Source organism: Ixodes scapularis, unplaced genomic scaffold, assembly GCF_016920785.2.
Source record: "Ixodes scapularis isolate PalLabHiFi unplaced genomic scaffold, ASM1692078v2 PGA_scaffold6__148_contigs__length_123643588, whole genome shotgun sequence".
Lineage (NCBI taxonomy): Eukaryota > Metazoa > Arthropoda > Arachnida > Ixodida > Ixodidae > Ixodes > Ixodes scapularis.
In genome coordinates this window covers 42309437-42336812 of record NW_024609881.1, presented here as the reverse complement: position 1 = coordinate 42336812, position 27376 = coordinate 42309437, and the positions used below count along the sequence as shown (strand labels likewise).

Below are 27376 nucleotides of genomic sequence, written 5' to 3'. Positions count from 1 at the left end.
TGGTATCGCTTTAGTGGCACCAAATATGATCACAGCCGAAATATTACGTCAAAGTGAAGCCGCATACTTCAATAAAACCGATTTTAAAGATATGACCATCTGCTCTTTAGTGGGCGGGACGCTGTTTAGCTCTTAGTCGAGGAACATTGGCGCAGCACCCCCCGTGACGTCGGGACGCGGTGGAGCTGCGTTCAATTGCGCGTGTTGTACCGCTACCGCAGCACCACCTTCACGTGACGCCGCAGCCGTACGGCTGATTATCAGTGTTGCCATCCCTTCAGCAGATAGTTTCGGTTTTGTCGTAGACGACCAAAACCTAACTTTGAGCCGTGTTATTTATAAAACTACACGCAATATGGAAAAAAAATATATCTGTGATTCATGGACACTGCCCAAGCTGAACACAGTTGTAATACAACATTTAATCAAAAATATTTGCCGGAGTTGCCCTTGAAGCGTCTTTATATATACATGAGTTCACAACGGACTTGCTTTGGCAAGTAGAAAATACGAGTAAAGTTCGTAGTTAAATGGTCGCTGGAAGTAGCGACATTCTCTTAACCGTCGTCTGCGTTCCGTGCAGGTTTCTGGAAACGAATGGTGCCGAACAGCAGAAGCCTGAACTGAATGACGCCATTCTCTTCCAACGGAATGTGCTCTGTCAGTTGTATCCGTTGTCATTACTTGTAAAAGAAGTATCAAGGTACTAAATACGAGCGGTACGAGTTAACGGGAACTGTATTTCCCGTCAGGCACACGCGAGGTCACGAATTCCCCGGAACTTTCGCGATTCTTTCTGATGTTATCACTGATGGCAGAGGAAGCCCAAGGCGTGGCTTGCCATTTTCGCATTTCTTGCTTTGTGATTTATCTCGCAGCGTATTTATAGGCTGACACAGCAATGGTATTCGGTCCTGAGCGATAATGGCACACCCGAGACACGCCACAAACTGCATTTGTTTTTAAGCTTTCACTTACTACACTTCTCTCCCCGTTCGCAAGTTGTTCCCGACGCATCTCATTCACTTGCTTCGTTGTTTATGCATTCATTTCCAACGATGCCTGGATAAGGAGCAGATACTCTCCGAACAATTTAGCCTTCAGTCTCTAACCGTACGAAAGAGAAAGTTCTTCCGTCTTGTTTGCCACCTTAAAATATCTTGAGGGCGCTCACACAAAATGAAAGGATAAACGGTTCAAAACATGAGCTGGTCTACCTTTGGGGATGATATAGCGGAACCGTATCAACCATTAGTTACCATCGCAGGGTCTCTCGCCACAATACACGTGACACGGGAACTGATACCGAAGATTGCGGATGCGGCAACTTCTCGTTTCACAACGCGTTACACGCGCCGGAATTCGCTACAAACTTAGCGCAGACTGCAGATTCAGCAAATGGCTCTTTTAGTTTGAGGAAAACGTTGAAACAGCCTGCAAATTTACGTGCAACGGGAGCCGATATCGCGTGCGCAGATCGCGGGCAAAAGACGCGGGAACTCGCAACGCACTTTCTTGTCGCAGGAAACAATATCGCACTGGACGTGCATAATCAAGTTTATGCTTGACAATTGTCGCATTCTTTGGGTAGAATAGCCTTGGATATTCTGCGCTGCTTTAAATAAGTCGCGCCTTCCCACCGTCATTTTTTTTTTAGTTACCGTTATGGGCCCAAGTTTGCCTTGCGAAAATCTTGTTTTCACTTCTGCGTCATTCAAAAGTTTTTACTTGCAACAATGTTGATTATCTTCCTCTAGTGCATGCAGTGATAACACACGAATAAGAGCAGACGTGAGTGCGGGGACGGCAGAGTGTTAAGGGGCACTGACGGGAGAAAGGTCGCTTTGTTTTCTTGAAACGATGCAAGTTGAAGTCATAGACACGCACAACAATACCATAACGCAAAAAAAAAAAATATATTCCTTACGTTTGGCCGCGTCTTTTTATTTTTGGCGCTATTCCTTCCCTCTTCTCACCGGCTCGCTTCTTTTTATGTGAGATATAATCGATTATTAAATTTAAGAAATTTGTAAACAACATTTCAATGATATTAGAAAACAGCATTCCTAAAACATTTTTTTAACGCAATTGCGAGCGCACTACAGCCCTTCTTTTTGAAATACCGTAAATCGGAGTCCTGAAGTGATGCCGCCTCCGGACTTTTTATCATTCCTCGGAAAGCACGGCGGCAGTCGGCACACGTAGCAGTGAGGATGAGCGGCTAGTTGGTTAATCGCAAGAAACTCTTTTTTAAGTGGCCCACGATCTCTAAAACCTCAAAAAGATAACCGTCGAACAGTCAAAACAACTGGGTTTGATGCCTCTGTACCGCAGTTTCGACTGTGAGTCCGCCCGGGGCATCCTTTCACTCAGAATCGGGCCAAGGTGGCCCCTCACGTCGCTCAGAAAAGTCCACTACGTGTTCTCTTCGACCTCACGTTATTAGGAAGAATTTGAGATCGCTGAGGGGGCCCTAAAAGAGCTTTAAGCTCGAAAGTGAAGCGTCGTCCGCTCACAGCGATAGGTAGCACGCCCGGGAGAAGCGCGGTTGATCGCAGGACGCGGGCGAACACCGTACATCCGGAGGGGCCGGCTCGCAGGTCTGAGAGAAACTCGAGTTATAGGACAACTCAATCTTTGAGGTCAGTGCACTGGCGTGGATCGCGCGGGAACTACAAATTCGGATTTTGGAAATTCCTTTTTTCACTTCACAAATACTGAGTTCCCAACTAGATGGAACAGCGCGGAACATAGGACAGAAAGAACAGGACAACACGAGCGCTGTTCCATCTAGTCATGAACCAACTAGCCCATCAAAGCACACTGCTTGAGTTCCCAAGTTTCGAATTTGGAGGATAATGTCCAGCATCGTTTTCGATCGTTTCAAATAATAAAACAAAATATGATGTTGACCTGTAAGTTCTCATTCGAACCCTGATTGGAATGGTTAGTGGTTTGGCGCAAACGTAAGCTGCCTATATCTGCTAATATCTCACTGCAATCCGAGCCAACACGTGCATCGTTCGGGCCTCGCTCAGTGTCTCACGTTTCAACACCGGAAACCAGCGTCTGCCGTTCCATCGCGTTCGCTCAGTGAGCGGAGACAAAAACTACAGGTCTTTGCGCCTATCCACTATCCATCCAATCAGAGTTCGGTGATTTGACGTCCCCTCGCTATCTCCTCTCCTTCTCTCCCACACTTCCTTATTTTATAATCAAGTAGAGCATGGCATTATAGCGGGATGGCGCACAAGACGTGTCTTGAAGGAGTGACTGCTTACCTGTAGAATATCGTTGCTCCTCGGCCGTGCTGCCAGCGACATGCTCGCAACGATTTCCAGACACGTCATCTGGACACGTGCACGTTGGGAATCCACCATCTATCCAGACATTGCAGTGGCCTCCGTTGAGACAAAACGAAGAAGGGCAACCTACCGCGACAGGTGGAAAAGCAGGTGGTCTATTTCGAGAATGCATAATATGCTCGACAGCGTGATCCGGTGTGATTTCGAAAGCGTTGTGATGTCGTTCTTGAACTTACGTTAATCGCATTAGAGAATACTTCTATGACAAAAACAAATACAAAATAACAGAAAAAACGTACTAGGCATACGATACGCGCAAATTTGACACATCTGGAGCCTCAGCTTTCAATCGAAGCATTGGGGCGAGACAAAATACTGAAGGTATGGTTAGATATAAAAAAAAATAAAAAAGGTCTGCATAGTGGCACTTTATTTGGCGTTTCACTTTGCTGTTCCACAATGCAGACTTTTCGGGAGTCGACAGTATTTTCAGCCTTGTTATTCGCCAAGTGTGTCAGCCTCCCCCCCCCCCCCCCCCCCCCCTGGCTTATTCGAGTGCTTGGTAAGAAAATATACACTCCAGATTACTTAGAGTAGCTAATGGACCATTTAAAGAATACTCTGAAAATAAGTATTTTGTTCAGCGGAATCCGCAACTTGTTTTGAACAAGACAGTGTGGTATACGTTAATGTGAACTAATATTTGATCAGAAATCTATTATTACAGGCGAACAAAATAAATTTACCATTACTTGAAAAAGTGACCGCTAAATTTCCGATTAAATCAAACTTAAAAAAAAAAAAGGTTCTGCCTTTTTGAAGACTGTTCTTTCGTACTCTCCAATATTTGTTTTTGAAAGCTTCAAGACTGAGAAGAGGAGGCAAAAAGTGGCACTTTCGAAGTTTTCCAAATATGAATTGCCTCCAGCTCGCCTGTTTTTTTATAGCATTTTATCCGTGTCTATTTTTATTTTAGAATCACGGAACTACAAACGACTTGTCTTCTTAATACAGCAATTTTGGAAAACCATTATTCTGTCGGACAGTTAGTTTTATGCTTCCTTGATAGGAAAGTTGTTCAAACCAAGTGTTCCTTTTGAAAGGGAGGGAGAAGTATTGGTTACAAGTAATTTTAGAACTAGCTAATGTGATCAAACTACTCTTCGAATCACTTCCTAATAACTCTATTCCAACGATTACAAAATTATGTTCCTTACCAAGTATGGATAAAATACACACACACAACACTTAAGATAGCGTCCGTGCTTTGTGGATTCCGCTTTTTCTTTCAAAGACACCTAACCAGAACATTCTTAGAGGGATATGTAATGCAATGCCATTAACATGACATCTTACAGAGGAATTATGTTAGACAACTATCACCAAACGTTTAATTTGCCTGTGCGTTTTTATTAGAAACATGCACATAATGTCATATTGTTATTTTATTTGGTAGTAAAGGCGCACTCCACAGGTTTTTTGAGTAACCTCAAATTACTATATTTTCTGCTTACCGAACCTTTGCCCTTTCCGTTAAGCTATTTAGTATGGCAAAATTCATAATAGTTATTGTGAAATCGGCAAATAAAAATGATGCAAAAAACAACATTCAAATATACTCGCAATTTTCAGTGCCGTGACTTCAGCTGCAGGCAGGCTTGCCAGTCAAGCGAGCAGTCGAGGAGAAAAAATGCCAATCATTTGTTCCGTTCTGAAACGCTGGTACTCGAGCGAGCTTCCAAAGCTTTCATTTGACACCATGAAACTGCTTCGAATCAGTTGGGAACGGATTCTAGAGTCTAAAGAGAGAACGCCCGCCTTCCAATTACGTCACTTTTTCGTTGTTGCAAGTAGATAATCAGGCTGAAAAACATGGTGAGTACCAGAACTGTAAATTCATTAACTTCGCGAAAAAAAAATATATGTTTACCTAATATTTGGGACACTATTTTAGCGATGTTTGTGGGCGAGTTTAGCAAAATTTCAATTCAGTGGGAGAATACTGAAAAACCTGTGGAATATCCCTTTAAGATGTCCGCGCAATAGTAGGTGAAAGTTGTCTTTCAAGTAGATAAAAGAATATTTAGGTAAATCCTGCCAATCTGAATTGGTTTTAAAATAAAATCAAATAAGTCCGTCGATTCCCCAAAATCGAAACATATTTTTTTCGGCACATATATTCGCTGCATTACTTGCGTTTGACAGCGCATAGACCCATGCCGGTTCAGTACAAAAGAGCCTAATGGAAAGGTTATTTAATATTGCATATATTGTTTATATATCACACAAACGTTACAATTAGGCTTTATTTATCAATCCATTAAATGGTATTTTGCCCACTCAAGCGAATAACAGAATAAAAAGAGGGCTGGTGAATATATGCAAAGTGCCTATGACACCTCAATTAACAAAGTGATTAAGCCAGAAAAACTTCTTTTTATGTAGCAAATATGGCAAGCCTGCTGCTTGGTATCTCTAAAAAATGCTTCGGCTAGTACCCCCAAAGCACATTTGCGTATCTGTGTAGCCCACAAAAGATATCCGCCAATTCAACAAAAAAAAAGTGATGCTCGTTATTAACTTTTAAGGCAAATCCAGGCCAACGATTTGCTTTCGACTGCTTTACATTGTACTTACTTCCGCAAAGAGACTCGTCGGATCCGTCGCTGCAATCGTTGTGGCCGTCGCACAGAAAGTCACGATTCATGCACCAGTCCGGTGACCCGCTTGGACAGAAGGCCAAGGACTTCTCGCACTTGTTTCGACCACCTACAGGCGCAAGTGAAACTGCTATCAGAAAGGCCATCTGGATTTCACATTTTACAAATCACGAAGAATATGCGGTACCCCTAAAATTTCACCCAGAACACAGCAAGAATGCGTGTCCTGCGAGGTGTAGTGGTGCAGTCTGCTTTATTTAGTAATACCTTCAACTAGAGCTTCGTACCTCTGAATGTACAAGCGGAAGAGCCGAAATCTAATAGGGACTATATATATATATAGATATACATATATATGTATATATATATGCGATCGCTCTCATCACATCCAACCAATCACGCAATGCAAATGCGTCGTGATCCTGCGCAGTTTTTTATTGCGTGATTGGTCTAGCCGGTGATTGGAAACACAAATACGACCGGCACCGTGACGAGGCACTTTTAGCGCAGCTCGATTATGTTCCGTCGAATCGTGTCGTTGATTTCGGCCCATGTTACAGAAGAACAGGAATACGCGAACTATCCGTGCCAATGTGCGATCGTGGTTATAACACAACGGGAACGATGGGAATGATTTAACAGTACGCACTGAAGGAACTCACTAAAGGAAAAGGCGGCACAACGATAGGCCACCCTCCGTGTTTCTTAAGCTGCGGGTTATTATCGAACCAACGGCGCGCTTCCAGCAATGCATGTTTATGTTTAACTTTCGTTGACTTGCAGTTTATAGTGACCATATTTCCGGTTGCGTTTACTCATTTCGTTTTGTAGGGCGACAGACCTTTTAGGCGAGGTTTCTGCGTGGATCACAATATGTGTTTTCTGCATGTAGGAAGTGGTCGGAAGCCCTATCCGCAAGATTTGGCGAAATCATTTCTTCTCCATTCGTCGCCGTGTTCCCTGGCGTCATGCGTCACCTTGACGTTAAGTGCTACAGCCACGCTATAGGACGTATAGTGACATATCGTGACACATGTACGTCACGGGAAACAAGGACGTAACATTAAGGTATCAGGCATGTGGCTCAGGAATGCCACGCTACACCATGACGTCGTATCTCGAAATGGGTATTTGTGGAATGAGGCTGTATGTATTTTTGATGCGTGCAGTGCTTCGGTATCCGCGGCCGTTTATTTGAACTACACAACGAGAAAGCGGGAGTTAACAAAAAGTGCAATGTGATTTTATAAAATTGGTTCTACTACACAATATTGATGGTAGCACAATGTATGGTAAATATAATACAAAAAAGCGATTCCAGTGGTCCTCCTTGTTCAAAAGTAGAAGGGATTTGTTATTGTTTTTAGAGGACCCCAGCTTATACAATCTCAAGAAAACTGATGCTAACCCAGGTAGCACGCGAGACAAACTTCAAACTTCGAGCAAGCTTGGTAATCCTAGTGGCGCCTAACTTGGGCATAATTTGGTTTTGCTCTAAGACATCTTATACAATCTTGTGCGCAACAAAGCCGAGGTCAAAAGCAGAGTAGAGGACACAACAGGGCTAGTCTACTCTACTCTGCTTTTGTCCTCGTCTTTGTTGCGCACAAGATTGTATAAGATGTCAAACCAACTCGCCCAAACAACCACTCTTCTTGCTCTAAGACGTTAGTTTTTGCCACATTGTCTTTTTAGATCATCTGGGGAGCCAAATTGGTTAAGTATAGTTTCATAAGGGAAAGCGTGACACTGAGAAGAAACGTAAATAGGGAGACAGAATGCAGTGCTTCCTCCGGTGTTCCTCTATACTTTTCCTCCGCGTGTCACGCTTACCCATACTGAAATAGATTGCTTCTTTCGCGTTATTTTTTTATTTTTCTGGCTTGTTATATAATTTCCAAAGTGTAAAAATTGAGTGAAAATAAATGCCAGATGACAGCGAAACTAAACGGAATAAAGCCACAATGTTGCTCTTGTTGGCAATATAGGCCCGAAGTTGTTACATCAATGCCAAACAACCATAAATGAAGCCTAACTCTGGTTTTCATTTACCTCTTCAGATCCCAAATATGCCAGATGACAGCCGAACTACATTCAGTGAAGCTGAACTGTAGGAATAGTTAAGAGACTTAGGGCCAAGGTACCGCAGCCTCTGACAAAAGAAGTTAAACTTAGGCTCTACATTGATTTCAAGTTTTTTAAGGCCCTAAACTAAGTGAAACCTCAAATTTCGGCCCGAAAATCTCCACTACCGGGGCAATAACTAACTTGATGCACACGCAAAACATACTTACTTACCTTAACAAATACCAGCATCTTAATCATTTGGATATATTTGGAAAGTATTGAATGTGCGGCGTGTTTGGAGTTGCGCTGGGTGTTTATGGTGGTTTGTGATCCCAAGTGTTGCGCTATATCTTGAGAAGTTTAACGTATCTGAGCGTGATAGTTTCCTTTACCTTGTCAGTTTAGTCGCAAAATCTTCCCGCTGTATTTAGCGATACTTACCGTGCCACATTATGTGTACGCGCAAGGACACATGATTCAGTCAAGCTATCTCTTATAGACTTTCCGCGTGGTGTGCTGTACAGAATGCATTTTAATCAAACTAAAGTTTAGACCTTTCCGTTGCACATTTCTTGCACATTAATCTACACACCATGGATTTAAACACATTCTGTGTTGAAAAAGTCTAAGCCAACTATATAAGGCGTTTTATTTTTAAAGAACGTTGACATTCCCATTAAGCAATAATTTTTCACTGGTCATATCAGGGGCACCGTTTAAGAAAATCGCTTGCACGAGCAATGAGTCTGCCTTCTTGTCAGTAGAAAGAAAAAAGGGTGACACTAACCGCACTTTTCATCCAGGCCGTTGGGGCAGTCTTGCACCCCGTCACAAAGTAGACCCAAAGCGATGCAGTGCTTGTTGTCTCGACAGTCAAACTCTTCAGAACTGCAGGTTGCAGCAGGAACTATCCAAGGCTCGTCCGGTGTGGTGCTCGGCGCACTGCTGGCTGCTCCAGGTGCTGTAATATCTCTAGGAGAGTCTGTAAAGAAAGGTAATGCCCTAGAACTTAAATTACATGTCCAACAGTTAGCTATAGATATAACAGTAAAACAACATATACATATGCATAGCTCCTCCTTTTCGATACTACACAGTGTTGCTCAAGCTTATTTGGTACATTGGTTCATAAGAAGTAGTCTAAAAAGAAATGTAGCATGATGGAACTTTTGGAGGATCTTAATGCAGCCCTTTCTATATATCCCGTGACTGACGTGGTATATTTTACGCATGCGGCTTAATTCCATTTATTATACAGGCATGGCGGCAAGCAACTGGCCAGGAGCTATGGAGAGGTGGTGCGCAATCAAATTTCTGGAGAAGGAGCAAGTTTGGTGAATATTTCAAGCACACCTTTAGAACCAAACGTTGTCACGGGTTAGAGTGTACAAAAAATGTCAACAGTTTATCTAAGCCCGACAATTGCTAGCAAATGAACCACATGAACACAATCGTCAGACTGCAGTCACACCGCCCAGTCAATTCTACGCCAAGTGAGATTTTTAAACAATGCAACGGTGCATAAACGCGCAATAAGAATGCTTTGGAGCTTAATATAGTTTTCTGCTTGTGGGCTTCAAGATAAATTTTGTTGGAATAGAACAGCCGGCAAACCCATAAGTGTCTTTTTGAGTTAAGATCTTCAGTTACATTAGGCGGGACGGAAGGACTCACAAAAATATTTTACCAAGCAGTGATTCAAATAACAAAGGTTCTTAATCATCATCATGACTACACCTTGATTTCTCTTACGGGACGCACGGGCATGTGTTCAAAGTTAAAATTGCACCTAGTGTTTTGTTAGTATAATTACAGTGTGGTTTAATTTCGTATATTAATTAAATGCACTATTATTCTTACCGAAACGCTCCAGAACAAATTTCAAAGAAACACTAACTCATTACTCACAGCAATGATCCTGGGTCCTCTGAACTCACGAAGATCGACACTTTCTTTGTCATATTTTGTTCGACCCGCTAGTCTTACATATTCCTTGGAGAAATAGCTATAATTTTGTCACACTTCACATAGCTTCTATTTATCCAAGTAGAAGGCGATATTGTGGAGAAGAAAACTTTCTGATGCGATGAAGCATTTTAATACTTAACCATTACCTAACTGCAGGCTGAAAAATTAAAAAATTGTTTCAGCCATGATTTATAATAAGCTTTAAAATGTAATTTTAATCAAACCGATTTTACTATGGTGATTTATATAAAACATCTGAAAAATAATACCAAAATTATTTTAGAGCGCAGCTCTTGTGCCCGTTCCAGCGTATAGCGGCGTCGGCGTCACCGTCGCCGTCGTCGTAGCCGCGCGCGTTACATTATGGGACGTCACAGACCAATACACCAATTAAATTACCCGCTAAATTTAGCCAAGAAACTGAATATAAGGTTTCTAGGTCTGTGATGTCTTATAATGCTTTAGAATTAAAAAGCGCAAAGGACAGACATGGACATGAAGTAGACAGGACAGCGCTATACTCACAACTGGGGTTTTAATAGAAAAATAAAGCAGGGAAGGAAGAAGCGAAAGAAATTATACGGAAGACAGAAATGAAGATAATAAAAGAAAGGGGAAAAATAAGCAGGAGCATCTTAGCAATTGTCGATATAAATTAATATAAATAAATAAATAAAAACTAAAAATTATGAAAATATTCTTAAATACATTAAAAATTATTTAAACACATTTCAAGAGCAGTGTTTTAAGTTCTTAATATAAAGAAGCGTAATCGTCTGTAATTTTTTTTTAACCGAATTGTAACCAGACGTTGCCCTCTCTGTGCATTTGCTTTCTATTTAAATCAAGAAATATTTGAACAAGCAAGATCTATATCAGCTTGAAGACGAACACAAAGATTGTTTTTCTAAGGAAATAGGAAAGTAGAGCGTTTTTTTTTTGCTTTCTTCTACCGTTTAGTTCTTTCATTAGTCACGTAACGTCCTATTGCTTAGTAAATAAAAATGCGAAGGAAAAGGCAAACACAAGAAAATAGTGTTTGTACATTTTATAATACATTTTTTTTTCACTGACCTAAAATATAAAGCTGTGTTGTGTAGAATGGCGGTGTTTACTCATTAAAAGCACTTAATTATACAGTATTTTAAATATATGATAACTCTTTCTTTCGCATTGTTTTTATTCGTCGGAGGAATTGATCACTCAATCTAGACACAAAACGCACTATTTTAAATGAGTTAATTGATTTAAATCAATGTAATCTCATTTAAGTAAAACTTTAAATCAAATTAATAATATCTTTACTTCACTTAAAAAATAATATTTACTCAGACTAGCTGTCCTCGCAAAACTTTCAGAGATATTCATATTGTAATGCTTTCTAACGGATTTGCATATCTGCCAAGTATATGATGCACGGGCCCAGAACGTGTGTTTTATACAAAGGAAACATTGCATATCGTTACATTTTGCATGTAGCTTTTAAAAACGTTTTAAATTGTTTTGCGATATGTATAGTACCGGTTATCAATCCTTTAGCGGTTTCGGAATTAGTTTCTAATTCTGGCACCTTCATGAGGTGCCTTTGATATTACAGCCGCGTAAAAATTACACATCAGACATAGTTTGGGTAATCAAGCTGGTTTTACAGAACAAAAATATTGAAAAATGGCTTGACCTGAATATATGTGGAAGCCACTCTAGTAAATTCATACCTGTTTCTGTCGGAGTCACAGATGTCGCAGCAGCTGATTCAGTTGAAGAAGAAGCTCCCGTTAAGGGCTCTGAAAAAACAAGGTTAATTGTATTTTTTCTTTTGCGTAATCATAGAAAAGCAATAAATATTTTCAACACATACGTTTTTGCAGACCTAGATAAGATCCATTGGCAACATACATACTATTTCAACTACTTTATCACATGTGTTTATTGAAGCCAAGCCAAAAAGTTTGCGTTCAAGAATGATGCACTTGGATAACTTCAGCGGTGCTACAAACTGCCTGCAAGTTTTGCTAGTTAATTACGAGGATATCCAATTTATTAACATCCGATTGCTTTGTTCAACATGGTGTTTCCGAGCGCCCTTCGGGTGAAAAAGAATTCGTTAGAAAACACGAAACTGAGCGCAATAAAACTTTTCTCAAAGGTGTCTTTAGGTTGTGCATTCATCAAAATGTAGATTTTAACAAGACGTTTAACACTTTGGGGTGTGCTGGTTTCAAAGCGATCCCACAAGGAAGCGTTATATAAAGTGCAACGAACAATGGCATCAATCTGAAACCTTCGGGCTCAGCAGACTGATAGGAAGCTCTCTTGGAAGAATATAAAAATATTATCCTAAAGATGCACCAACATTATCTGGAAGTGTGATGTTGAGCATGCGCTTTGAACAAATTACGATCAGAACTTCGCAGTTGCAAAACATGTGCCCTAAATGAAAAAAAAGAAATGTGTGGGCATTTGAGTACGAAACTAAGAGGAGGTGAAGCATTTTTTATTAATTTCGATCTTCATTCGTAAGCTTTCAATTCTCCGAAAATGGTCCCGGTGCATTATTGAAACCACTCTGCCACGGACGTAAACCTCATAGTCCGGAATAATTAAGAATAGCGTTCTTATAAAACCTGGAATCTGATGACTGACGTGTATCCGCTGCACATAACGTAAACCTACTTTTTGCACCAAAAAAGTATGGCAGTCACAAATTTTAGAGTTGTATCTATGTGATAAATATAAAATAAAGAGTTTTATTTTGCTACATACATCTCTGACATCGTAATTAAAAGCATTTCCCCAGATGAAGGGATCTGGGCAACCAAGCAGTGAAAATAAAAGTATACTTCCAAAATCGAAGCTAAGGAAATTCCGAAAAAAATTTGGTCAGGCATGATCGACAACGGTTCCTCCTGTTTGAATTTTCGTAATATATTTTGCTGTCTGACCGTTATTTTAAGAAATTTCACAGTTATTTCATGAGAAAAAAATTCAATTTTTCGACTTTGAAATGTTTACCTTTTGCGACTAGCTTTCATGCGTTGTGGTACAGTAGTTTCGCAATTCTTCCACCACATTTGAACAAATGAAAGTTCACCAATTGAGTGGAAAATGTTTAAAGCTCTTTTGGAAAATTTATTACCGTCCTACACAAAGTTTTAAGTTTAACGATTTTTACAAAATTCACCCGTACTTCCAAGGGTTAAGCCAAATATATACTTTTTTTCAATGCACAAGGAAAACGCGAAAAAATATCTGGTTGCTAAAGCCACTGACAGGTAGCGCAACATAGAGCAAAAATATTAAGGATTTTTAAGAACAACCGAAATTCAATTCAGCAGATGGGAGCTTATGTGGTATCTGCATAAACCAGACAGTTCATGGCGTTTTCCTTGCTGTGCATAAAAAGCAGGATTTTGTAGGCTTAAGTTTTTTTTTCTAGCTCCCACACTCGTTGAAGTTTAGTATGGTAAATTGCATCACCTAAACACATCTTCGTGAAAACTATTAGTGCACTCCGTTCAGTGGTTTATTTATACAAATTTTTTACGCCTTGTTCGAAAGCACCATGTAGTATAGGGAATGGCGTATTTCGTACTATAGTCCGCGCCCGGTGTATCATTCTTAGGGGTAAATTTACCAGAAGATTATTGTTCTCCAAATTGATCGCGCACACGGCATACTGAACTTGGCGCACTGGGAAAACCCCCTAAGCCTGTCTGGAGATCTTCATAGCGAATATAGTACGGACAACTGGTCTTTAAGAGACACTGACACAGACCACTCTATATATATATTTTGCGAGGCGATTTGTTATGGCGTCAGAAGACAACCCAATCAATAGATCGCTATAGCGTCTCGTATATTTTTTATCAATTAAAAAAAATGCAAGTGCACCAATCCTAAACTGAATCTTGGCGGGAGATGAAGTAGGAATATAGAGGAGATATTTGGCGGAAGTCACGTGGCTCTGCAATTTTTTTTTCTTCAATCAACATAGTGGCGGTTTTAGAACCCACAAAAAATGGGTATCATATTTCTTTCCTCTGTTTAATATTGAGTGTTTAGCTTCGATGACCTGCGACTTTGGTTATATTTGGTGGCTGTCTCTAAACCATAGATGACGGCCCTTGACCACGGAGACGATATTGAGCGCTACTCAAACCATCCAGTTCTCAATCGGCTGTTTTCCGGAGAAAATAAAACGAATTTCGGGTCACAAATTATGTTCTGGATAGTTAGGCTCTTATATGATGTGGCATGCACTAATAAAAACCATAGTGTATATAAATACCATGTAAGGGGTCCATTAACGTGAGCGCAAATATGCCAGACATCCCGCTTCATGTTCTTGGCGATCCTACGCTGCAACTTCTTTGAGCTTCGGAAAAGTTCGTGTCTGTGTTTTTTTGGCCTCCTTCTCGCGACAGTATTGTTTTCAGAAGTCCTGATGTTATAATCATTCTTGTAAATATTGCACATTCATTACTGCAACATTTTACCTCTTCTTACGAAACAAAAAAAAAGTAACATGTATCTTTAACTCATGTTTTTTTAAAAGAATGCTGGGTGCAGCGCACCACGACAGTTTTACTTTTAGTTTTGGTATTTTTACGTTTAATAAACAAGAACCTGATATTCACCAAGTAAAACTGTGTTTGATTAATTGGTTATATGGAATTTCGACGTTCATAATTCCAGGGTTTGAGCAATAGTATGGCATATATCACAAATGGACATCACACATGCCATATCCTTTTCCTCGTGTTCAGCTTCACAGCATCTGAGAGGCATCTCGTCTTTTTACAAGCATGCCCTGCTTTAAATATCCCTTTTCAGTTAGCCGTAAAGAGCAGTGATATAGTTGAACTCAAATTTCATACCGATAGCAAGCACTAAATTTGTACTCCTGACATAAAAGGTGACAATTGGTCTCCTTCCCGATTTTACGAGTACCAGGTGCACAATCATAATATCGAAACCTTCTTCCTTGAGCGCATGCTCAAGATTGAAACTTAATATTTGACATGATTTCATGTTTATACAAAATACAACACAAAGATATGAGCATGCATCATCATTCTTTTGTTTTGACCTGCTTTCTCTGGACGTGCAAACGGGTGTTTATTGAACACACGACGAGCCAGGAAGCAGTATTGATAACTCATTTAATGTTTTGGGAGTAAAACTCGTGTAATGCCAAACAACAAACATTTAACGTTTGATATCACGAAATTCATCATGTGCTTACATTCAATTTTCCATACAGTTAAAATTTTACAGTGTGTTTGATTTTGACTCGAACCCATTTTTGTAATTGTGATGGTTAGAAGAGTTCAGTCTTCCCTATGCATGTATGGCTCTCAGTGCAGTGGATATTAGATGAGAGAACATTGATCGCTCTAGGCTGACTAATTATATCACATTTCTTGATTAACTTTTTAAATGATTAATTTTAGGGATAATGTGCCAATCGCAGGATTAAAAAATACTATTACAGGCTATACCAATTAAAATAATATACAAAAAGGTAAGGTTCTTTTTAAATAATAATCGATCAACTTTCGATCTTTTGCTCGATTTAAAAAATTCGCTCTCAAAAGAGCGTCTGAGGCCCTGCCCAGAATAATGCTTTGAAGAGTGAAATAGTCATTTCTATCATTTAACAATCTCGGCAGCTTGTCCTTGGTGGGTGCGCCGACGACATAAGTGAGGCCGTTAGTTTTGTCGTCGACGGACCCACCGATGACGTTCTTCGAAGCGACATTTTGCCCTGCCCACGACGAGTTATTTTAAGCGTCAGTGTGCGCAGGGCTTAGAACACTATTTTTGAACGCAACTTTTAAAAGGGGCGGAAAAACGCAAAAATTGATCAAATAATATCTATAAAACTATTATTCCTCTGCAAATTCTTTAACTTGCCCTGGCCTTTAATAGTAGCTGTTGTCGATACTGCAATTGCTGCATGACCCCTAAAAACAATGATTAAAAAAATAATTCTCCCATTTTAATTAATTTGTCAACTTAAAAAGGCAATTATCTCTTCACCTAAAGTCCGCCGAGCCTAATAAAGATATGATGAAATAAAAACACGTTTAACCCCTATCTCGTATATTTTTAGAATCTGTTTACACTGTATTACATCAAGCACCCTGTATATGAAGTGAGACTCAGCCATGTATTGGTTTTCATTTTTACTGCCGAAGAGGATGATTAAACATGCACATTTGGTATAGTTCGAACGTCTAAAACGGTAATTATGCAAAAAATAACACATCAAGAGGTGTATACTACAGCCCTAATCTATTCACCGAAAAATGCATTGTTGGCGAACAATCTTTTAACAAAAATGAAGCTGGACATAATGGGTCGTATTATTGTAAAGAGTAGCTATGTCTAACAGAAGCTTGTACTATGCATTTAGAAAAGTAGATTTCGGATTAATAACCTGTAGTTTCAATGACCTTTGGAGGGTGGCTCTTATATGACCTTCAGCCGCACTCTTATGTCGCATTGTTTAATTCAATTACAACGGTCCATTGCGCGGTATATCGTACAGATGCAATCTTTAAACTTTTCAAATACTTTAGCGCCACATATTATAATTTACTGGCTAAGGACCTGCCTTGCACGCAAAGTTTTGACAACACGCAGTTCGCAGGAAATGAGTGGCAAGAGAAACCGCTTACTGCAGTTTGTGCCACATCTGTCTTGAGTGCACAAAAAAGCAACTTCCCCTCACGCGTAAAAGCATAAAAAAACAGTATAAAAACTATTTCTAGCTTTTAAAAATATATCTAACTCAATAGATATAACAATATTGTCTTTCCAATAAAACAATCATATTTAATCCTAGCACCCCATGAAGCAAAACGTTTCGCAAAAATATTTATTAAGAAGCTAACTATTGTGAAGAGTTGGACTCCTAACATAAATATTTGTGTAATAATAAAATAAACAAAGTTTAAAAATGGTCAAGAGAAGCAAGCCCTACATGATATGTTCAAATAATGTGTGCAACAGGCTCAAACGTCAAAGTCCCCCAAACCACTTACACCATTCACGCGCATGAACTTTTAGAATGCGTTAAGACTCACCCTCGGTTGGCGGCACTGGTCCCTTAGAGCAGGATCCTGAGAATACTTCAATATCATCAATCGCAATATCGCTTTTCCTTCCCGTGCCAGGAGAACCAATAATACGAATCTGAAAAAAAAAATGATAACAAGTAAAATCAGAATGCGCTTGATGGCGAAACGATATTTCCCGTAATTCCGAGAATGTGTCACGAAAGTATCAGGTTAGCTCTGGCACTTGAAAGCGGGAAAGGTATCTCATAATACTTTGATAGCGTAGGCGATATTAAAAAAGCATTAGAGAAGCTTAGATGCATCAAAATGCATTATGACATATAATGCAAGCTATTTGCAGAAGTCTACATCACAAATTGCTTTGAACGCCCAGCACTGTTTCCGACAGGTATAAGCATGTAGGCACAAGAACTACATGGCTGCTGATGCCAAAACACCACTATCACTTCCTTTCTTATCGCATGTCATTATATTTTTAAATGGTATTTGTTCCCTTTCCTAAAAATCGTTAATTGTCCTCAAATTTTAAAACATGTTCCGTGCTCGAGAACATTTGACAATATATTGGCGGCACTGGAATTGTGGCTTTATTGCAGTTTGGGCGACCGCGTGGAAACATTATTCTGAAACTGTCACACTCAGTCTATGCAAACGATTGCCGCATAGTATAGAGTACATAATGTAAGCAGTGAGAGAGTGCAGGCGAGCTGGTAATTAATCGACATCTTGTACGCCCTGAGATGGGGAACGATAAAAAAAAACAGACGAACACAACAAAATCTCCACTGAGATTGAGATATTGTAATGTTGGTCCGTTTTTTTTTATCGTTCCCCATCTCAGGGTTTACAAGATATCGATGTACATAATGTGCGCTATAATAAGACAAGCTATCCAAAAGTACCCCATCAGCTAGTATGGTATGCAAATCTAGAAAATATCCGTGACACAATTAAGCACCCAGTAAATGTACGTGATATGAACAAGTGCATTATACAGTACCTCTTTCGACAACATATTCCCAAATATACTATAAACATATTAAAATACATGTTGCCTCATAAAATGTTTAGTACCAATTAAAAATATATGTTCTTATATGTATGCTAGGTAGTTCATAAAGGCTTAATGTTTTTATACTTTGCGCATCTTATTTTTAACACCAAAAATCCTAAATATATTCTAGGTTCAGTTCACTTTCTTCCTGGGTACATGTTTCAGTAATGAGATGATGTTTTTATTCTAATGTAGTATACATATTTTTCCATTATAATTTATGGGCGGAAATATGATATATTAATACGTAGGAAAAATTTCGTTTGGCATTCCAGCACGGCCACGATTCAGGATTTAGAACCATAAATGTATCAATAGCAGTACATAAAAAAAAATTACTTACTGCGTAGAGTGACGGGAGGCTTTTCACGTCTTGTTCAAACAATGTCCATTGATTAGTTTTCGGTGCAGACATTCCTTGCTTGTGCACAACTGTTTGCGATAGGTCTCTAATTTGGAGAGCGATGGTGGCATTGCCTTGAAGCAGGAAAAAATATCACGAGAAATGTCAGTAAAAGATTTGCTTGTCCACTTTAAATTAAATATATTAGGGTGTTTATCGTGTGTGGTAATTAAGCCCCTAAGAGCACCAAGGAAAAATTGTGTTGCTAGTTTATTTAGACAGCCGGAAGTTATTCACACCTCAATGGGAACCCTATTCTCAGCTATAGATAAAATATGTTGCCTGTGCAGTACCACTGCTAGGCTTAGGTCTTTATCGTGCATTACAGGACAACAGTCCGGCATGATATTTATGTACACTTCCCGGTCAACAAAGGTAATCCCGGCTTTTGAGCCTGTACATAAAAAATACGCCTCGCGAAAATATCAAACTCCGTCAGAATGTGACTTCAGCGGTGGTGATGAAATTCGAACGTTGGAGCGGGTGGCATTACCATGATCAAAAGATACAAAACAAAATTTTCAATGAGCCGATTTCAACATAAACCAAATATTCATTAATTGGTATTTAATGTGGGCTCCTGTAACCTTTATTTCATTTCATACGGACAAGCACCCACAATCTTACACATTTGTTTAATGAAAATCAGGCTGAGATGGGCGTCGACTGGTAGAGACATTTTTTTTTTGTTTTCTCTGATCCAGGTGATGTGGTCTTCTCAAAATTTCGCATTGCATAATCACCGCTAGCGTCGCATTTTGGTGAGCTTCCTGCACACAGCAAAGCGTAGACTGTTTTTGCGGCCTAAAAAGGCGGGTTTATCTTTTTGCAATCGGAATCTATTATTCTAAACATGCAGCGGGAGGAAGTCAAGCTCACGATTTCTGCAGCTTTTAATGGAAGCTGTCGCTTCACGTGCTTAGGAGACATAGTGAATAGTTGAGTTTATTCTGAAAACGACGCCTTCCGATGAGAACTTTCAAACAGGAGTTATTATATTCTACACGCACATATATACATATCTTTGACATATCTGTCCCAGTTTTTAAAACATTTGAAGGTACTTTCTGTGAAAGGTGTCACAGCGGTAGTCACTTGCAACTTAGGAAGAGCGGAGCATGACTTATGATATTCAAGCTCATCACTTCCTGATTGGTATCTCGGCGTTCTTGCGGGGTAATACCGTCATCTCTGTGGCTGCTTGGCGATATTTAGATGCGCTGTACTCGCGAAGCCCTGCGTTTCTTAAGGTGGCAGTGACTCTAGTTAGCATGAATTGCCACTAGCCACGTTCCTGTTTCTAGAAAGCTTTAGTACACTGTACTCCCACCAAAAAAACAACAATGGCGTGCACGTCACCGTTGTATAGTCAGGTAATTATTCAGTATTGTGTCTAAACTTTTCTATGCCGCTTACGATAAAGCTAATTACGTCCTTTTTTTTATTGGCATTTGTGGATAGCGGTACGCTAAAACTCGGATTCTGCAGGTGTGTACACTTCTCTCAAAACGTTTGAAAACCGCCGATATGCAGAGTCGATTTGGAGGGGGCTGGTGGTAACATTTTGTAACGAGCTAACAAATTAAACGCAGTCGCGCGCAGTAGTATCCTCTCGTGCTCTGCGTAGTTTCCGGACTTCGATAGATTTAATCACTGACGTGTTATAAAGATGCGCCTAAGGATAACACTGCAATCTCATTAGCGCTTTTTAGGTGCATGAATGAAATACCTACAACACTACATTAACTTTCCAAGAAAATAAGGCAGCATTTACTGTAATGTTTTCGCCACGAGACACATTTTGAACCAAAAGCATTCCGAAACTTCTATTTTGACATGTTGACGCTAAAGAAAGACGCAGTTTTAAGAATAAATTTAACCACAGACACATTCTAGCATTGTAAATCATGCTCTAGGAGTATTTCATCGTAAAGATTACTTTGTCCCACGCGTGTTCTATCCAGATACTTAAAATGAAATTGGAGCTATATTCGCGCCGTACGGAATTCATCAGTCAAAGTTTAGGTCCTTAGTGTCAGCAAGAGCCCAAAACACTGACTTGAGAATAATTTTATTATAAAGATAATAAAAAAAACTAATAGCTTGCAGGAATACTTTTCTTAATTTCGCGGTTTAATGGGCTTTACAGGAGCCTAAATTACTTCAAAATATCTCCTAATCAGCCTTTTATTTCCGTGCATTTCTCAAATCATCTAAGCAACAAACTTTCTAATTTAAGGAACCTGTAGACTATTTATTTTTACGATATATTTTATGCGATCTAGCTTCCATGGGCTCCTTCCGTGAAGACAAATGGCCATGTTCGCACTCCGTCGTATGTCGGAAATCGCCCCTCAGACTCATTTCTTCGCCTATCCCTTTCCGTTATCTGCAACCATATTTTTATTACTAGCATAAACGTTTGACATGTGTTACTGTGCCCCGACGAACTCTTTGCACGAGCCACTTCTTTGGACAACAGGAACAGCGCAATACAACAACACACACAGGACAAACACCCAAGAGACGCAGAGCACTGACTTACAACACAATACGAAGCACAACTGCTTAGTATTCTTCTTAACAAGAGACGCAACAATATTTTTCGTATCTCCCACCTGGCGTCTAATCTTTCCATTTCTCAAAACGTGTACCTCTTTCTTTGATAACGTTAAGGATAGGGCACTGATAGTAAGGTCAAGGATGGGGCAGTGATGATCTCTCTAGTGAGATTTTGGCTACCTATACCTATATTATAGGTATAGGTAGCTGGTATTATAGTAATGTACTGTTAATTGTTCGTCCAAGCATCGCCAAGATTGCCTTATTTATGGCTTGCCATATGAAAGAGAAATAGAGTAAACTACATTATCTGTGCAGGAAACAAACCTTCTGCGGTGTTTCTTTTTTTGTGCGAGTAGTTGCTGGAGAGATCATTGAGGAAGAAAGGATTGCACGGCTTAAAGTTTCACTCGCCAGTGCCCCATCCTTGATGTTATCAAGCACAGAACAAGAATTTTTGCCAAATACAGGGATGAGACGCCAGGAAGGTACGGAACATACTGTTGCACCTCTCGCGAACACGAAGAATACGAAGCATTTTGCTTCGTATTCTTTTTATTCGTCGCGCAGAACGCAAAAATGCATTTGAGTTGCAAGTCAGTGCTGTGTGTCCATGTGTGTGTGTGTCCGGTGTGTGTGATGTTGTTTCGCGATGTTGTTACTATGATGCTTTACCAACTCGCCCAAGCTGCCATCATCACAGTTTTTTTTCTCAGTGGCGTTCTAGGTTTCTTTGTGACACGGGCCGAGGACATTTTTAATGCGAAAACATTAACTGTCTCATGCAGCGAGCCGACGTCATCAGCTTTGAAACCATGCGAAACGGCACCTTAATAAAACCACGGGCAAAGCTAGCCACCGACCCCGCTTACACTTCGGTCCCATTGGCTGGCGCGCGGACGAGGCTATCATTGGGCGCTGCGCGTCAGTTTGTGTGGTATCATCTTGACCGTGTTATCACACTGTTGTGTTACCAATAATCCACCGCGTTCGCTGCCTCTTATCGGTTGTACGGCGCGTGGCAATATATAAGGTGCATGGAATAAACCAAGGGGTTCCTTCCGCTGGGAACTACGTTGTTGTCTGTTCCTTCCCTCGCGCCGCAAGGCACACGACAGTTTGAACGATCGCTCACCCGATGGCGCTGAGTGTCCGCGAGGCAGCGGCTCCACCGTTCCATGCCCAGGGTCAGCGCGTTGTACGCCGCATATTAAAGGGACCAAAGAGCGGAGTGCGTGCTTTCGCATTCACAACTCATAAGAAGTGCTTGGGTGTACCTCGAGCCTTTTTTTTGTACAGCGCGGACGCGTTCATTGCTGGGATTGTCGCTTTCACAAGTGCGGTGAAGGGGAAGAATACCTCCCGGTTTGAGCGTTTTGTCTTCATCCTGGTGTTCTGATTTCTCTTTAAGAAAGAAAGGGTAGGGACATATAAAATAATTATCTTCTCAAAAATATATAAGAAATATACTTTTTTCTTTTATGGGGAAGGCGCTTTGCTTTTTGGAAAAGCGTCGGCGTTTTCCATCCGCAAAAACGGTCCGATAATTACGGCGTCGACAGGAACTACTGATGTTCCAAAGACTTCATATTGTCTCTGTATTTCGCTTATTTTGTACGAGAAGTGATTTGTTATTTAATCACGAGATTCACCATGATTAATTATATGAGCCTACTTTTTTTCAGAGGGTTAAAAAAGTTATGCAAATATATATAAATATTTTTAGAGCTAATTTGTTTCGAAATCATTTCTACACGGGTCAATCGGAAACAATCAATGAGAGCATTCGGATATTTCTGAAGAAGTATTTCAGTGCATGCACTGAGATTATTTTATTGTTATTTGTCTTACTTTTCGTGTCCAGAAAACCGCGTGTTTCAGGTCCACTAATACCTCGGATTTATGTTTTTCCTAATTGTCGGGAATCCCACAGTAACGTTTCCTTGTTCAAAAACAAGAAAAATACAATTGAGGCAAAATTTTAATATAAATAAGCAAGAAATTAAATAATATTTATCCGCCCGTTAGTCGATTGCGTTGTCTTGGTTCACAAGTTTTCTCGGCTGTAAGTTTTCCATGGATTTACATTTTTTCATTCCGGTGGTAAAATAGGTTGCATACAGGTATATGCTCACGAATTCAAGTCGCAACATCCATTCACTGATTTGGTTCGTGCGTTTGGTTTACTAGAATTTATTCATCAGCTCCACCATTTCTAGCAGTCACAGTTTCCCCTTTCTCATTCTTTTTGACTGGTATCATCTGCCACAGAAAGAGATAACAGTATGCCCATCACATAATAACGTGGGTGCTTGAAGGTTTATCAATATTTGTGCGTGGTGGACTTTATTACATGTTATAGTCATCATGAAGGTAAAAGGTAAAACATAACTGTTTTCCTCAATAAGCACTTGGTGGAGGTTCCATGGAAGTAAGAAAGTTTAGTTGAAAGCACCGTGGCGGCGTCTGCTACGTGGGTTATTGCGAAAACAAAAACAAAATATGTGTCGTATAAAATGTCGGCGCCCCACTAAAACGGCGGAGGGCAAATGCAGTTTTTATTAGCCTATTTATTTTATTTCTGTATATAAGCTGTACTGTTATATAGTCATGAAATAGCTTTTTTGCTTTTGGGCTATCCGCCGGATGTTGTGTAATATGTGTGATAAAATTGGATTCGATATGGAGATAGGGAAACGCGCGAACGAAGATACTTCATGAGGACCAACAGGACGCAGCTCCCCACATAATACAGGTTCACAATGCACTTATATTTCTTGATTGACCGCACAACTAAGAATCTCAAATCACGGATGCAAGGGTCGAACGAGGTCTTCACATAGCCAGAACTTGAGCATCGAGTATTCCTTGCAGGCAACCTTGAGCCCGTCTAGTTGTTCCTGTCCGATCCCCCCGAAACGACGTAATGGCATCTCCCGAGAATAAGCTATTTTGTTTCTAGGTCATCGGTTCAAAGCCTTACTCTTTTTTAAATAACTATTTTTTAAAATAGCAGACGCCGATGGGTAAAAAGGAAGCACCCTAGTTCCACCTTGATTCCTAAAACAAATCATATTTCAGTTCGATTCAGCTTCGATGTCACCTTAAAAAGAATATATGGAGTATAATGTACTATGAAGTGTTTTCAGCTGCCGGCAGTTTATCCCAATATTATTTTGTAGTGTCATGTTGGCCCTGCTTGTTATGGCATAGGTTTCCTTGCTATGGTATACGGTTCAAGCAGTTGGGCTTTGGTTCATTAAAAAGAAAATCTCCAATACTCAAGGAATACATTAGATTTGTTATTTTCACCCAACCTCCGCTTTCTGTAAATATCCGGTAAAAACAAAGAAACGCACTCAACGGGGCTCAAGCGCGCACACATTAGCGCAAGATGGCGTTCACATTATGTGCTTCAAGACTAGCAATGATGACCAAGATAACATTGAGGATGAGGAAGAGCTCACTAGCAAATGCTTTCTGGCCTTGAAGTATATAATGAGAGCAATTTGATTTGAATATATTAATCGCATTTTGTGGAAAAAGGTCAAATGCAGTTTCTTACAAGCCATTTAGAAAGCAGCTTCTTGGAGATTTCTGTTAAAATTAAAATATCGAGTACTCTCGAAAATTAGAGACTTACTTAGGCGTATACTCACTTCCACTGGCAATTCGGTAGAACATACGGAAGCAGGCGTCCGGTCCGTAGCTCAGGAATTCGCTCTCTAGGGCACCCTCTCGAACCTCGGACAGATCTTGAGCGTCCAGAATCAAGTAGATACCTGCAGTTTAGAAACAATATAAACTTGTTTAATACTACCTTTAAAACCTTCAGAGTAGAGTTAAAGTAATCCTCTTATAAAATCACAGTGGCAATGTAGGCAAGTTGGTTCATTTTTCTTACAGATTAGCAAAACACCGCGCAAAGCAAAGAACAATTACACTTTATTTTCAGTCGTCTTTGGAGAATGTTGTAGGTTAACAATAACCAGGCCAAGCCCCTTTTTAAGACCCTACTATTTTGACTTAAACTGAACGAACGCTGGAGGAAAGCTTAGTTAGAAAAAAAATCATGAAGTGTAGAGCGCTTTATGTAGAGGCAGGTCCTCTCATTGTGAACCTTAATCAGATCACATCTGTTAACGAAATTGCATGGTGTCATCTAATTTTACAAATATATATTTTTTCAGAAAAGGGTTCTAGTAATTTTAAACTTTTATAAACCAAAGGGATGTAAAAACTACCACCTATTGCGACGGACGTTCCTCACATATACGAACCAAGTATTATCTGTATTTACTTTATTAAGTTCATGCTTCAAAAAATGGCTGGAAAAATAACACAGTTAATAACCTAAAGGAACATGCGCAACAGCTGACAACAGGTTCAGGTGTAGTGCCGGATCACCTCCAATTCCCATTTTACGTTGGACGTTGTACTTTTGCCAGTTATTTCTGCCACTTTCTATAACACGGGATCATATCAATATTTTAAGGCAGTATTTGTTTATGACAAAATAAACGAATCGTCAACATAATGCTTTGGACAACACGAAGTCACTGGTAAAAAGAGTAGACGCCTTGCATACTTTTCGTGCAAGGCTTCAAGGTACAGTTTTAGGTAAAAGTAACTAATTCTTTTATGAATTATCGGCAGATTCTCGAATCTTCTAAAACATGCAAAGATGAAACCTACTACACATTTTGACGGATCATGAATGCATAAAAGAAGATGATGCTTAAGCTCTTAGCCTTTTAGTGAATCTAGGAAGTACATTCACATATGCCAATATTTTCTTTATTAAACAAGAGCTACTACTAAACAATCACGTTTATAATGTATCTCTTAAGGAAAACAAGTAAATTTATTTACTTGTTGCGGTGTCTTTAGTTGTTTGCCTTAACAATGTTGTACACATTTGCGAAAAAAGCACATTTCGCGTACCGAATTCAAAAGTCCATTATAAAACTGATATGACAGAACTTGGTACGTGCTCACTTCCACGCGGTTTATAGCAAAACGATACTAGCCTGAACGTTTCTCTGCTGCATATATTCTAATATATGTGTTTTAAACATTATATTGTTCAACAAAATAAAGGGTCACATTAGATTTAGTTACTCTTGATTATATCTTTCATGTTGTGTTATTAAATACTTAACTTGCATCAAAATAATTCTACGTCCTACTTAAAGTAATCATAAAAAATATGTAATGTATTTTTTTTGCAATCAGAGGTGCAGGTGACAGCAGAAGAGCTTTAGGTTCAGACCAAAGGTCGGCGATTGCAAACACCTTTATTGAGAAGGAGAGAATATATTGAAATTAAAATACAATGGGGACTTTTATAAATGCATCGAATAAGACTTGTCCTGTTTCCACGGTAAGCATTAATTAATATTATGTAACATTCAGTTCAATCACACCACTTCTGTGACATTGTATTCTATATTCATATATTTCATTCATTATGTGTGATTTTATATAAAGTTCAATATACGGTGTGTATTTAAGTTTAGGCAGAACAGATTCAATAAAGAAATTCGTAAGAAGTACACGAATGAGGTACGAGCAGGTGAGTAATACAACTAGGAGGACATTGGACGATAATTGTCGCAAAAGGTCGAACTATTAATTGATTTTTATTTACCTTTTTAAAGGTAGAAAAAATAAAGATGTGGCTTAAATTGGAAATTTATTCTCATTTAAAACAACTAAAGCAGTCAATTTTCGAACGACTTGACGCACGTGGGAAGCGCGAAGATGCACCGAAGTTACCCCTCGTGCGGAAGTTCGTAATATCACATTATAGTTATTCTTTCTAAAGAAAAAGCTATTTAAAAATATTAGTTCTTGATTAAAATTGTCGAGAAAGCTAGCGCCTATATAATGTCCCCATTGTCGTATTAACTAAAATGCACGAACCGCTTTAGTGTAACTTTTGCATTTCTTTCAGATATCTGTTCGAATTTAGAGCAAGCACAGAATGAAAAGTAAAACAACTATGGGACGACTTCCAACTAATATCGGGCCAAAATACAGAATATTACATCAGAATGCTGTGCACTATGAAATATTTTCACAAATAACGATGTGACAAACAAGAAATAACTGAAGAAACTAAAACGTTTAATGGGGCAAACTTGTGCCCCAAATAAAAAGGAAACGGAAGATAACAGCAGAGCATCGCGGGCCTCGAAGTCGGCGTAACAGCAGAGTCGAACGCTGGGGCGAGGCTTACTGCGTATTGCAACGCGGAGCCCCTCGTGTAC

The 27376-nt window shown here is 39.6% G+C and overlaps 1 protein-coding gene across 1 annotated transcript in view; it reads right to left on the bottom strand.

The window, feature by feature from the left end:
- LOC8037160 (MAM and LDL-receptor class A domain-containing protein 1-like) overlaps positions 1–27376 on the bottom strand; it is a 233604-nt gene that overhangs the window by 16235 nt on the left and 189993 nt on the right. Inside the window, exons 54-60 of the mRNA XM_040210516.3 lie at positions 24764–24886; positions 18483–18616; positions 17092–17200; positions 11716–11784; positions 8820–9014; positions 5943–6074; positions 3282–3431 (exon numbers count right to left, since the gene is read on the bottom strand). Coding sequence (XP_040066450.1) covers positions 3282–3431; positions 5943–6074; positions 8820–9014; positions 11716–11784; positions 17092–17200; positions 18483–18616; positions 24764–24886 — 912 coding nt within the window. The remainder of the gene's footprint in view (positions 1–3281; positions 3432–5942; positions 6075–8819; positions 9015–11715; positions 11785–17091; positions 17201–18482; positions 18617–24763; positions 24887–27376) is intronic.